The sequence below is a fragment of the Penicillium crustosum genome (genome assembly GCF_028827405.1).
Source record: "Penicillium crustosum strain IBT 35664 chromosome Unknown utg000001l_segment0_segment0, whole genome shotgun sequence".
Taxonomy (NCBI): domain Eukaryota; kingdom Fungi; phylum Ascomycota; class Eurotiomycetes; order Eurotiales; family Aspergillaceae; genus Penicillium; species Penicillium crustosum.
In genome coordinates, this window is record NW_026623122.1 from 9,303,119 (window position 1) to 9,316,643 (window position 13,525).

The 13,525-nt window shown below is 46.9% G+C and overlaps 5 protein-coding genes across 5 annotated transcripts; 3 read left to right on the top strand and 2 right to left on the bottom strand.

Moving 5' to 3' along the window:
* Positions 1-3,594: 3,594 nt before the first annotated feature.
* On the bottom strand, positions 3,595-4,088 carry N7487_003472 (uncharacterized protein; the record flags this gene model as incomplete). The annotated part of the gene is made up of 3 exons (XM_056871219.1): positions 3,595-3,692; positions 3,740-3,912; positions 3,970-4,088. The coding sequence occupies 3 exons, from the start codon at positions 4,086-4,088 to the stop codon at positions 3,595-3,597; spliced, it is 390 nt and encodes a 129-aa protein (XP_056736003.1).
* A 465-nt stretch (positions 4,089-4,553) lies between these two features.
* On the bottom strand, positions 4,554-5,446 carry N7487_003473 (uncharacterized protein; the record flags this gene model as incomplete). Its single annotated transcript, XM_056871220.1, has 3 exons — positions 4,554-4,963; positions 5,070-5,371; positions 5,433-5,446. 3 exons carry the CDS (start codon positions 5,444-5,446, stop codon positions 4,554-4,556), a joined length of 726 nt encoding a protein of 241 aa, XP_056736004.1.
* Positions 5,447-6,962: 1,516 nt separating this feature from the next.
* N7487_003474 (sulfatase family protein) lies at positions 6,963-8,932 on the top strand (the record flags this gene model as incomplete). The annotated part of the gene is made up of 4 exons (XM_056871221.1): positions 6,963-7,775; positions 7,852-8,338; positions 8,405-8,526; positions 8,582-8,932. The coding sequence occupies 4 exons, from the start codon at positions 6,963-6,965 to the stop codon at positions 8,930-8,932; spliced, it is 1,773 nt and encodes a 590-aa protein (XP_056736005.1).
* A 544-nt stretch (positions 8,933-9,476) lies between these two features.
* Positions 9,477-11,202, top strand: N7487_003475 (uncharacterized protein; the record flags this gene model as incomplete). The annotated part of the gene is made up of 6 exons (XM_056871222.1): positions 9,477-9,604; positions 9,664-10,001; positions 10,050-10,220; positions 10,281-10,677; positions 10,728-10,880; positions 10,932-11,202. 6 exons carry the CDS (start codon positions 9,477-9,479, stop codon positions 11,200-11,202), a joined length of 1,458 nt encoding a protein of 485 aa, XP_056736006.1.
* A 665-nt stretch (positions 11,203-11,867) lies between these two features.
* N7487_003476 (NAD(P)-dependent alcohol dehydrogenase) lies at positions 11,868-13,028 on the top strand (the record flags this gene model as incomplete). The annotated part of the gene is made up of 2 exons (XM_056871223.1): positions 11,868-12,044; positions 12,123-13,028. The coding sequence occupies 2 exons, from the start codon at positions 11,868-11,870 to the stop codon at positions 13,026-13,028; spliced, it is 1,083 nt and encodes a 360-aa protein (XP_056736007.1).
* Between the last annotated feature and the right edge of the window lie 497 nt (positions 13,029-13,525).

A 13,525-nucleotide genomic window follows, 5' to 3' on the forward strand; every position in this document is an offset into this window, starting at 1 on the left:
TATTCAAATTGACTTCACACATCTGGATCCAATTCCAGATGATTCACCTGACACTGACTATGTTACCACTATCACTCAGCATCCATCGGATGGGACAGTACGTCGATCGACAAGGTCTAAAAAACCCAGCCAGGCATACATTGAAAGCTTGGCTAGCCGATCTTTCTTTGACAGCAATGTCCTCCAGCTTCTAGCTGACACCCCAGAGGTGCTGATCAATCTTTTTTCTGCAGCTACGTCAAAAGAACCACAGTATACATCTTCTAAATTGACAGTCAATGATATTGGCTTCGAACCCAATGGCTGGAAAGAAGCAATGACCTGTGTCGAGAAAGACAAATGGCTAACTGCTGCTTATAAGGAACTTGCTCGACAGATTAAGAACGGCACCTAGCGAAGGATTCCTCGCTCCTCTGCGAAGAACCGCCGGAAGCCCCTTTCTCTTCGATAGGTCTTTAAAATCAAGCATGATGGAACCTACAAAGCAAGGCTTGTCGCCCGTGGATTTCGTCAGATCAAGGATCTTGACTTTTATGAGGTCTATGCTGTCGTTGCCAAGCCGATGTCTTTCAAGATCTTCGTAGCTATTGCCGCTGCTAAAGGCTGGCCAATTCATCATATCGATATCGTAACGGCCTTTCTTTATACCGAGCTTAAAGAACCAATTGAAATTGAGCTTCCTGAAGGACAAAGAGAGCTATATCCCGATAACATTGGTCTCCTTATGAAGACGATTTATGGGTTAAAACAAAGTCCCAGAGAGTGGTATAGACTGCTACACGATATCTTAATCTCTATGGGATTCACCCGTACCCAGTCAGATCATTCAATCTTCATTAAGTGTGCCTCTGGGAAGGCTCCGTTATTCATTATGATCTATGTCGATGATCTGCTTGTTCTGTCACCCTCTGAGCAAGAAATTCAACGGTTCAAGATCGCAATCGCTAAGCACTTTGATACGTCTGACAAAAGTGTCCTTAAACGATACCTTGCCATCAATGTCTACTACAATAAAGGGGTGATTTACCTCTCTCAGTACGACTACGTTGACAAAATCCTTGCTCGCTTCGGTCTTGAAAACTGCAAGGCAGTTGCTACTCCAATGGATGAGAAGCAACCTTTGATAGTATTTGACGGCACCGCTTCAAAAGCAGAGATCAAAGAGTTTCAAACCAAAATCGGAACACTGATCTGGTTAATGGTTTCGACCCGTCCTGACATCTCGTTTGTCGTCATTAAATTGGCGAAGCATGCCAAGAATCCAGGCCCATTACACTTCCAGGCATTGAAGCGAGTGTTTCGTTACCTTGCTGGCACGAAGTATCTGTCTATTTCGTTTCATGGAAATGATGCTTTATGTGGGTACTGCGATGCAGATTGGGCTGGCCCCCATAGTGAAAAAGGCCTCTCTACGTCTGGCTTCATTTTTATGATGGCCGGTGGAGCAATTTCGTGGACTTCAAAGAAGCAATCTTGTGTTGCTCTGTCTACTACCGAGTCCGAGTACATTGCTGAAGCGCTTGCTACGCAGGAAGCTATTTGGCTCACTCAATTATTGACGGAGATTGGGATTGCTGGGTTTCTACAAAAGCCGATTTGCATTTATGCCGATAACAACGGAGCCATTGCTTTGGCTTCAAATCCAGAGTTTCATGTCAATACTAAGCACATTGCCATTAGGTATCATCGCCTACGAGAAGAAGTGGCAGCTGGTTCAGTGAAATTCGTCAAGATTCCCACTGCCGACATGGCAGCAGATGGATTGACAAAGCCCCTTGGAAAGATCATGTTCCGGAGATGGATCTTGCAGATGGGTCTAGTGCCCTATAAAACTGCATGATTTCTGGTTTACATACAAAAAATGGGGGGTTATTTCAAAGTCAAAACCTGGTTTTTTACACTGGAGGATTGAGTTGTTTAAACTATGTTGTGACGACTATTGCACTAGTCGTGGGGGGTGTTGGAAGGTCACGTGACCACCGCTGTTTGCTCCCAGTACATTAGTCTTAGCATCTGTAGATAGCTTCTTCTCTTTCTCTCTCTCTAGCGCAATACAGTGATTTTACCAGCGTACTTACTAGTCCCTGGCCTTCTCTGTAACAGGCTGAGTAACATAGTTGTCCTCCATACGATAGGATTCCTTGAGAATGCCTTCGATCACCTCGATACCGTCGAGGTTGATGTTAACCGTACCATTGTCGGAAAATGGACCGATGTCAACGTTGCCCGTGACAACTCGGCAGTTCTGGCGAAGTGTATCTGCATCAGCTATGGACTTTATCCAGGCTGAGCTGCAGTTGGCAGCGAAGGCATCTAACAGCATGAGTCCAGGTACTGGGCAAGGAGTTCACAACACACACACACCCACACACACAAGCAACATTTTACTCACTCGGACAACATAGCAATACGACCAGTAGTGGTGCGGTCACCGTTTCAAGGGAAAACCTGAGCATATTGAAGATATTGGGCACACCCGAAAATTGTAGACCACAGTTCAAAGCAGCGGCACCTGGGACAAATTGCTATATGTAGACATGAACCCTAGCCCCTGGGAAAAGAGATTAAAAAAAAGGGCACATGCGCGCCACCCCCAGACTGCATTAGTCCATACATCGACCCAATCCAATAGTAGAGAATAACGTAGCATCGGACTCTGGCTCGGGGATCTGATTGGCCGGGGCGAGGAGGAAACAGCGCCCGACGTCTTGGCAAATGCCGTGGTAGATGCCTTGGCATTTGCTTTGTCTTGGATATTAGACCGCGAATCTATTCGTCACCCTGTAGCTGTAGAAAGCGCATGAAGCGATATCTATCCTCCATTTTGGAGACATTATGTGTAACCTTAGAGGTGAATAAACTGTGTTAGTCAAATTCAGGAATCTAGACGTCGAATTTGAGAGGAGATGAAACTGAATAGAGAGTACCTACGATAGGGACGTGGTATCTGATTTGATTTACCTTGGAAATCGTCCGGGATTGGGAAAGGAAAGGATATCGCAAAAGCCTTTCTAAAAGACACCCAATTAATATCAAATCCCTCTTAACACATACGTAAAAGAGATTCGCATACAACGTCTCTAATAAAATCTTAAGTTGAATGTTAGATACATCCGAATATAACACATGTTTCCTATCAGGCCTAGATCCGATCTAGAGAAACGAAAAAAAAAGTTGAGATTGGCTATCTTCGGTGGGTAACTCGCTGTGGATCGAAGGAGTGTATCGGATGCTGCATCATGCGTGGTGGCAAACCAGAATATCCGAGAGATTCGAAGCTCGAGCTTACCACCGCGCCAGTTGTAGGTGATCCGCCCATGGCGGGGGCTGAAAAGACAAATCAGGAGCACATATATAGAAAGAGTTTCCTAGCATACCTAGGGGAACCAGATCAATAGAATTTTGTCTCACCGAGAACAAAGAATGGGTCTGGAATTCCGTCGGTCCGGTGGAACGCAACAACTGAGCGATTGTTCCAAGCTCACTCAGTAGGAGGCTGTCTTGCTCTCCAACTCCATTGGTACAAAAGATGACGCAGATAGATAGTCCAATAAGAATTCCACCATCCCACCACTCATCTAGCAGGAGAACCTTCTAGCTAGTAGTGTCAACATCTCGAAATAGTCCGGAGGTAGAGAAGAGGAAGGCCTTATTACCGCCGTGGAAGTCTTCAGAGGTATATGCCAAATAATCTGGAATACGTGCATGGTAACAGATACAATAGTGCACACGAGCCGACCCTGCAATATGAGATCGAAATTCGGGATGTCTAGAGTGCTTTGCACCTCCGTGGTGTCGGCATCCGAGATCTTTAAAAGTTGGAGGCCCTCATTAGAGATAGGCTGGAAAGACCGTTGCGTTTCGGAGTCGAAGAAATCCTTGTCATTCGGGTTAAAGTCTGAACGAAGGCTCCTAGGTGGACAATCTCAGCTTTGGAGAAAGTTGGGCAACATATTAACTTCAACATACCGAGTATGTTGACCCACAATATCCTTTTGGTTTGGTGGGGGAGAAGAGGTGGATATCATATTGTGTAGCCTGTTGTATCGATGCGTAAAAGTCTTGACCTCGAGTTCAAAAGACGGCATACGGTAAGGCGGTGGGGATGATGAAATTTGGGATTTGGGGGGATGGAAAGTTTGCGCTCCTAGGTCAAGTCTTGAGGTCGTCGCGTGAAGATACAATATCCGTTGAAAGGCTTTCTGTTCTTCCCAAAGAGGTCTCTAGGCTCCCATATATCTATCCTTTTTATTCGGCTCCTCTTACACCTTTGGTATAGAGATAGACTTATTAACTATTACTTATTACTTCTGTTTAACTGAATAGTGATAGCAATGCGAAACGGAGCTTTTACATGCTCTACCGTTATATCATGACGATATTACTCTACCAGTTACTGGAGTATGTGCAGACTAACAGTTAATTTGAATAACGATGCCCACTTGTCCCATGCGTAGACAAAGGGCGCTCAACGCAACGAGACAACAGGAAAAAGGGATGTTGAAACTTTCATGGATCCTCCGGAAAGGCTATGACCAATGCCCATAGGTAGCTTAATCTCTTGCAGGAGGATTCAGAATGTCCATAACCATGTCGTAGCTCTGTCGGAGGTGCTGGTCCGGCTCACAGTGAGTGTTGTAGATGTTATCGACAGTCCTCTGTAGTAACAGATCCGCGATGCTTGGGGTTTGGACAGAGTGAGTTTGGTCGAGCAGTTCCTCCAGCTGGGCGCGAAAGCCCCGGCTGGAATCCAAGATCTGAGCTATGTTGCCGAGTTGCAGGAGAACTGCACGCTGGCCTGAACTCTGACCAGTTGCATTGGTGTCCGTCTGAGGGGTGGGCGTTTGGGAATTTTGGGAATTGGCACGGACGATGCTAGCGTGATGAGTTTCGGTAGTGGTTAGAGCATGCTGATATCTAGTAGTTTGAAAGCTCTGTCTGTAGTGGCAGCGGTTGTCCCGGCCTGCTCAGTGACAATTGGCACAGGATTCTAGGTCAGGCACATCCCGCACAGATACACAGTGTCTCACAGCGGAGGCAGGAGTTGCACGGAGTGGGAGATTAATCACCCACAACTTGCATCAACGCCGCTTCCGCATGAGCTAAGGAGATATTAATCTGTTCTTGAAATCGCAGAGCAGTCCACTGGCGGCCTGCTCGAAGATAAGGTTCACGCCGGCTCTCCCTCGGGACTACTTGTAGTCTGCCTAAGTATGGGCCTTTCAGACGGTTATCATTTCTGGCGATGCCGAAAGGTAGGTTGCGTATGTGGACCGCCCAAGACCCAGGTGCTGCGATTTCTTCCCCTTCTATTGGTGGGGGAAGGACGGTTTCCTGACCCACTGGGCTGCCTCCAGGGTGAGGTAATTGACTATTTGTGTTAGCGTGCGACTCTCACAATGCCATCCTCCGAAGGAGAGATCGTATATTACCTCATGTCCTCCATGACTGTAATTGCGATGTGGCAGCTGGTGACGTGAAACCGGAATGCGAGATCAAAACTCGTAGAGTCGCCTGCCCATGATTGAAACCAATATGAGAAGAAGAATGGCAAAGGTCGACAGGATGTATGTATGATGAGAAGGCTCATGAAAGGCAATGTTTTGATGAAAAGCAGTGATGAAAGGTTAGTGGATGATGGAAAAAGGAAATGGAGATGAAAGAACGAGAACGGGGAAAGAGCTGGGATCGTTAAGATATACTATCCATCTCTGCTTTTGTGATGTCTTTAAATCTCTCTATTTATACGATCTCTCTGGGGATTTTAGCCTAGAAATCTTATATCAAGTTCTCCAGGCTTGATGCTGGCTCTTCACCAGATCACCTCTTTCTCCTCGGGGATTTTGTTATGTTGATACCATATTCTTTCCGTTCTTCAGAGGGAGTGTGAGGTAACGGAAGCTGCATGTTTCCCCGTTTGCATATAAATATCTTCAGGGAATAGCTAGTCGGCAAAACTGACGGTTTCCTAGATTGTATGAACCCTGCCTGATGTCCTCTATATATTATTACCCTTTACGTTTGAACCAATTCAAGCATGGGAGGAAATGAGATCCCCTTTGAAATTGATTATTATTTTCTATTGTTATAGCTTCTAATTGAGAATGGACTAAGGTTTGTTCGATAGATATATATATCTCTATATACTATATCTATATATATTGGGATAGGTAGATTCTTGACGCGCTAACCATATATGGTAGGCTTTATATGGCATGTCAAGTACTATGCATTTATGCATGCTGAAATTACCAGGTCTTTACAAACCGGAAAATCAATGGACCGTCATGATAACGGTACCATACAAAAATACATACATTGCTTAATCAGCTATGTCCGCCGAGATTGGAAAAGAGCGGATCTTGTCATTTTAGTTAGTTAGAGAATTTACATATGTCAGATTTACCATACATTGTCGTATCCGTCTATTTCTGTCATGGCACTTAAATATATAAATATCGGAATCTGTACTCCGTCAACTCCGGTCTTTGACTCGGATGAATTAATTTGGTTTTTTGAAGCTAGTTGTGCTCATTGTGGTGATCAAGCACGCCATCCACGTTTATACTTGGTACTTTTACAGTTGACCTTGGATTAAAATATTAAATACTCCGTGTAGGATACATGAATACATACTGCACAACATATCCAATTAATTTACATATTAGCTAGTCTACCTATACACTTGAACAGTTATACAAGTCACCTTATACGGAGTAGTAAAAACATACGGAGTAGGTGTTGAGGTCTGATCTTTCTTATCTTTTTGGAGTGTTCTCCACTTCGCCATCTCCACTTCGCCATTAAAGCCATCGATGGCATCATCGCCATCTCTCCACATTTCACTCTTTGCCAAGAGCTTCATTGGAATTATTTACTTTCTATGTAGTACTCCGTATGTACTCCGTACACTATAGGTAATTTCCTAACTTCCTAATTTCCCACACTCCAACCATCTCACAATGAGATTAATCACCGCCCTGGCCGGCCTTATCGTCGCCGATGGGGTGACTGCTCTCAATTTCCAATCCAACCTGGAATCGGCCGTTCAATCCATACTCACACACAGCGAAACACAAACGCGCAAACCAAATATCCTCTTTGTAATAACCGATGATCAAGACCTCCAGCTGGACTCCATATCCTACACTCCCCTGATCTCAAAACACATCCGCGACCAGGGTACCTTTTTCCGCAACCATTTTGTCACCACAGCTCTATGTTGTCCGTCGCGTGTGAGTTTATGGACCGGTCGCCAGGCACATAACACAAATGTAACCGATGTTCACCCGCCCTATGGCGGATATCCCAAGTTCGTCGAGCGCGGGTTCAACGATGATTTCCTCCCACTTTGGCTGCAAGCGGCGGGATATGATACATATTACACCGGCAAAATGTTCAACGCGCATACTGTGGACAACTACCACAGCCCACATATCAATGGATTTAACGGATCCGATTTCCTTCTCGATCCTTATACGTATTCTTATCTCAATTCGACTTACCAACGAAACCATGAACCACCCGTCAACCATGAGGGTGAACATACTATCGATGTCATTACGGGGAAAGCACTGGGTTTCCTCGATGACGCATTGGCCGGCGAGAGGCCCTTCTTCCTGGCTGTGTCGCCCGTCGCGCCGCACTCGAATATCGACCCAGGCAATAGTGCCTCGGGAAAGGTTCACATGTCCGCGCCCATCCCCCTCAAACGACATGAGCATTTGTTCCAGAATGTGAGGGTGCCTCGCACGGCCAATTTCAATCCAGACCAGGTAAGCGCAGCCTTGAGTGAAATGAACGTGTTTGTGATGGCCCATGTTGACTGATGTTGATTTCCTTTTTGCGCAGCCCAGTGGAGTTAGTTGGATTCGCGATCTTCCCGTGCAGAACCAATCGGTGGTCGACTATAACGATCACTTTTATCGTTCGCGTCTGCGCGCCCTGCAGGGTGTTGATGAATTGGTGGACGGACTTGTCACCCGACTGGAGAAGAGCAGCCAGCTGGATAATACTTATATTATCTATACCTCGGATAATGGATTCCATATTGGCCAACACAGACTCCCACCTGGGAAGACTTGCGGGTTTGAGGAGGACGTTCGGGTTCCCTTGTTCATCCGTGGACCTGGGGTTGCCAAGGGATATGTGCAGGACGCGGTGACTACCCACGTGGACCTGGCGCCGACCCTTTTCCATCTTGCAGGTATTCCGGCGAGGGACGATTTCGATGGGACTGCGATTCCCGTGACACCCAAGTTTGGTGGTGAGCGGCATGAGCATGTTACAGTAGAATACTGGGGTTCTGCTGTTGTGGAAGGCGCTTATAGCGGTATTGGTAAGTCAAGCCAATATTGGCCCTCGTCATTATGGAAGGCAATACGTGATATTAATTCCAAGACAGGCCCCGGAGGCTCAACTATGATCCCGAACAACACCTACAAATCCGTCCGCTTACTCGGAGAAGGCTACAATCTGTACTACTCGGTCTGGTGCAACAATGAACATGAGCTGTACGATCTGTCGGTGAGTAAATCGTACCTGGGTTCGTTCTCATATCAACGACTAATCCTTTTGCAAGACCGACCCGTACCAGCTGAATAATCTGTACCCGACCACCTCCCCGGCGGATATCGATGAGCCGCACATTCTCGGTCGCACCGTCACTCAGGCTATCAATCGCCTCGACGCTCTTTTGATGGTTCTGAAGTCTTGCCAGGGTGCGACTTGCCTCCGGCCTTGGGATGTCCTCCAACCAGTAGACCCAGTTAGTACCCTACAAGATGCCCTGTATGAGAAATATGATGGGTTCTATGGTGCACAGCCTCGGGTCTCATTTGACTGGTGCGATGCGGGATACATCGTTGATGCTGAGGGTCCCCAAGTGCCGTTAACTAGTCGAGACGGCGTGTCTTGGGATGTGTGGGTGTAATGAAATCCATTTAGTTTTAATTTGTAAATAGTGATCAAATTTGAATATACTTAAATTCATCTAGTAATTCAGTATTTAGTTTGTAAATTATGTAGGCAACGTATGCGGTAGCAACCTTGGAAGTATGGGCATCCGAAACAACGTGGCTATAGACTTTCGGATGAAAAAAGTCAAAGGGAACGCCGAATAGAAACAAAGAATCATCTCCATAATCTCCATAGTCTCCATATTATCAAAGACTAATGCCAAAGCCCAAATGCTCGGCAAATCCCTTCGTCAAATTCACCGTGATTGCGCCATATCTCCCCGTTTCGCGACATACAAAAAAAAAGCGTATTGGCGCGCATTCTAGATGGCCTTTAGCTGGTTTCAACGGATTAGCCTACGCAATCCTGTCTCTATCTATCTTTTTTTGTTTTCTATAAGAGTGGCCGATTATCCAGTGTTATAAATTCGCCAATCTAGCGATTGTCTCAGCATACTTGCCGTTTTGTTTATATTTTGCTTTCTTGAAAAATATTTTTTTCGAGCTCTAAATCGCAAGATGAGAAACCAAGACAGCTTCGATGAGAAATACAAAATCGGCGAGCAGGTCATTGACTCACCTCCAAGTGAGCCTGATCATGGTATCGTCAAAGACTGGGATGGCGAAGAATCGGCCGTTCGCCGGAAGTATGTACAGCCCTCATCGCGCATCGACGAGAAACACATCACTAACAAACTCCGCTTAGAATTGACTTCATCCTCATTCCCATTCTTGCTGTCGCCTTCTTCGCGTTGCAAATGGATCGCGGGAATATTAGCGCCGTTTTGACATCAAGTATCACAAAAGACCTTAATATCACAACGAATCAAATTAATATCGGATCACAACTGCTCTCTGCTGGTATTGTTCTCTCGGAGATCCCCTCGAATATTATTATGCAGCGCATTGGGCCTCGCGTCTGGTTATCAGGTCAATTGTTCGCTTGGGGTTTGGTTGCGACCTTCCAGGCCTTTGTTAACTCGTTTCCCGCGTACCTGGTTACGAGGATTTTGTTGGGATTGTGTGAGGGTGGTTTTATTCCTGGTACGGAAATCTATATTTATGCTTGAATCCTCGACTAACAACCCGCAGGTGCTTTATACTACCTCTCCACCTGGTATAAGAAGGATGAGACCAGTCTTCGCACCAGTCTCTTCTTCTACGGGCAGATGTTCGCATCGGCTACATCAAGTTTGATATCTGCCGGTCTGCTTCAGCTGAATGGAACCCATGGGATGGAGGGATGGAGATGGATCTTTCTCGGTAAGTGCACATTATTATATACATGTCTGTCAGCCCGAGCTCGTCTAATGACCATTCCAGTCGAGGGTTTAATCACGCTGTTCATCGCAATCGTATTTACTCTCTTTGTGCCTCCATCCGCAGGAGATGGGCGTCCATTGATCGCCTTTGGCCGCTGGAGCTACTTCACCGAGCGCGAGTCGCACATCATCCGCAACCGCGTTTTACTGGATGACCCTCGCAAAGCGAAGGGCCATATTCAAATTTCAGGCTCTGATATCTGGCAAACTGTTAAACAACCCCGCATCCTGCAACACGTTTTCGTGACTTTGGTCTCCATGACTGGCTTCACGGGCTTGACTCAATACACCCCCAGCATGATCAAAGGGCTTGGATTCGGTGCTGTCAAGGCGAACGCCTTGGCTTCGGTTCCGGTCTATTGTGGAATGGTCTGGCTGATTGTGCTATCTTATGCTGCGTGAGTGCTACGGCCATTATGACAATGAAACAGATTCTAACTCTTGACAGCGACAAAACAAAACACCGTGGACCGTTTGTGCTCTTGGCAATCACTTGGAACGTGATTTCCTATGCTTGTCTTCGTACAAGTAGCCCCCGCGCTTCGCCCTGGCACCGGTACGGAGTTATTGCCGTCGCTAATATCTCCTATTGCAGCATGCAGTAAGGTCCCCGCCCCCAAGTATTTATAACCCGCTCTGACCCAGTTATCAGCATCCTAAATGTCGGCTGGCTGTCGTTCTACTGCCGCACACCCCAGGAACGAAGCGTTGCCATGGCACTGGTCATCATGGCTGCTAACTGTGCTGGTATCGCTGGCTCGCAGATTTTCCGCACTTCCGACGCTCCAAGATACTTGCACGGACTTACTGCCATTTGCTCCATCGCTGGTGCCTCATGGGTGCTCGCTTTTGTGCTTGGTGTTCAATATTATTTCCGCCGGCAAAAAGCGGTTCCTTCAGATAGTGTCGAAGTGAAAGCTTGATGAAATTGGCGCCAGATGACCATGGACGATGATGGATGGATGATTACTAATTATGAAGATTCCCCACTAGAATATCTCAGCGAATCAAAAACATTTCCATTCTTAGTCTGAGACCTCTTTTCCTCACTCAATCGATCCTGACCAATTGCAAAAGACAAGCTTGTCATAAGCCGGCATAAATCAGGGGCTTGACTTTCTTTAAGTCCGTAGGTCCGTGGATGATTATAAGCACTAAGGATCTTAAATCCTCCAGGGCTGAGTAGATACATATCCATCCATGGATGTCCATATGTAAGTTCGGTGTTTATACTTTGGATATGTACCTGATATCATCACCAGTATCACTTACTCCGTGAGCGGTTCCTGGCCTGCTTATTCGCCTCAAATGAAATTTCTTCACCGGACATAACTTAAATTAAGACCGTGATTACAATCCACCTGGGTTCCATCCACTCCATGATAACCCACTTCACGGGTCAAGTGGACCTTTTCTTCACTTCGATGAGCACGTCGCCACAAATCGAAACTTGCAAGAACCCTCCGAGACGGAGCTCGATCTCTCCGTGTAGGTAGTTTTAAAGGAAATCGAGGACCCCGTAGGAATCGCTAGTCGATCATATACATTAAATTGAAACCGATCTTTATACATTTTTATACATTCCATTATGTCTTCCACCGATTACAAGTTCGAAGGCTGGGTAGGCCTCGGCCCCGAAGCTGCCGAGGGAAAGATGGTATGGCGGGAATTCGAGCCTAAGCCCTGGGAGGAGACCGATATCGATATCAAGGTGACTCACTGTGGTATCTGTGGCTCGGATTTGCATACTCTGCGCAGTGGATGGGTATGACGCCATCCCTCTTGACCAAACATGTTCTGAATTAAAATCGCGTTACTAATTACCATATTTCTGCTTCTATAGGGGCCCACCAACTACCCTTGCTGTGTCGGCCACGAAGTCGTCGGAATTGCCGTCCGCGTCGGATCCCAGGCCGAGGGAGATATTAAGATCGGTGACCGTGTCGGTGTCGGTGCGCAGAGCGGCTCGTGCCAGAACAAGGATGGCGACTGTGAATCTTGTGCCTCGGGTCTCGAACAGCACTGCAATAAGATGGTTGGCACGTACAACGGTATCTATGCCAACGGTGGCAAGTCGTACGGTGGTTACTCCACATACAACCGCTCTCCCTCGCACTTCGTGATCAAAATCCCGGATGCCATCTCCTCTGCCGATGCGGCGCCTATGCTCTGCGGCGGTATTACTACCTACTCGCCTCTAAAGCGGAACGGCTGCGGCCCCGGAAAGACCGTTGGTGTCGTTGGCGTTGGTGGTCTCGGTCACTTTGCTATTCTGTTCGCCAAGGCTCTCGGTGCTGATCGCGTTGTTGCCATCTCCCGCAAGTCCGATAAGAAGGAGGATGCGCTGAAGCTCGGCGCGGATGACTTCATCGCTACCGGTGAGGATGAAGACTGGGCTACCCGTCACGCTAGCTCTCTTGACTTGATCATCTCCACTGCCTCCTCTTCCAAGATGCCTATTGTCCAGTACTGTGGACTTCTGCGTGTCCACGGTACCTTCATTCAGCTCGGTGCCCCCGAGGATGGCGCTCTTGAGATCCCGGCCTTCGTGCTCATCATGAAAGGCCTCAAGCTCGGCGGTTCGTTAATCGGCAGCCCTGATGAGATTCGGGAGATGTTGGAATTGGCTGCCGCCCAGGGTGTCAAGCCTTGGATTCAGGAGCGCCCGATGAAGGATGCCAACCAGGCCATTGTTGATATGGACAATGGTGATGCTCGTTACCGCTATGTTCTCACGAACGAGCAGTAACTCGATCAATTATGAATGAGTGATGAATATGCGAGAGTTCAGTTCAAATGATGGGCGTTCAATGTATAGAAGCAGTCAAGAGTTAGAATGAAATTAGACATTTTGTATATGTTCCCTCGACGGAATGTGGGTCAGTCGTAACTCATAAATCTGCCTGTTTTCCACCAGGGTCCCCCCAATGTAGTATCATCGCCATATCATCGCCATATCATCGCCATATCATTTGTTTAAACTCCCGAGGAATGCAGGGCTGCTTTCTCCGGGCAATTACCTTTCCTTCATACCCTCACAGTTTATTGAAACCTGCCAGTGCTAAGACTCGGTTTTATAGCCAAATGTTGCATTTCCAATGTCGTTCGGGGCATTGGGCGCTGTGAGCCCCCGGTCTAGAGGTGAACTTCTGTGCAAAAGGCTACAATCAGACAGATATGAAGTCTTCATCTTCAAATCTTCTTCAATCCAATGCAGCCGTCTTATTTCCATTAATCTCACTTTCC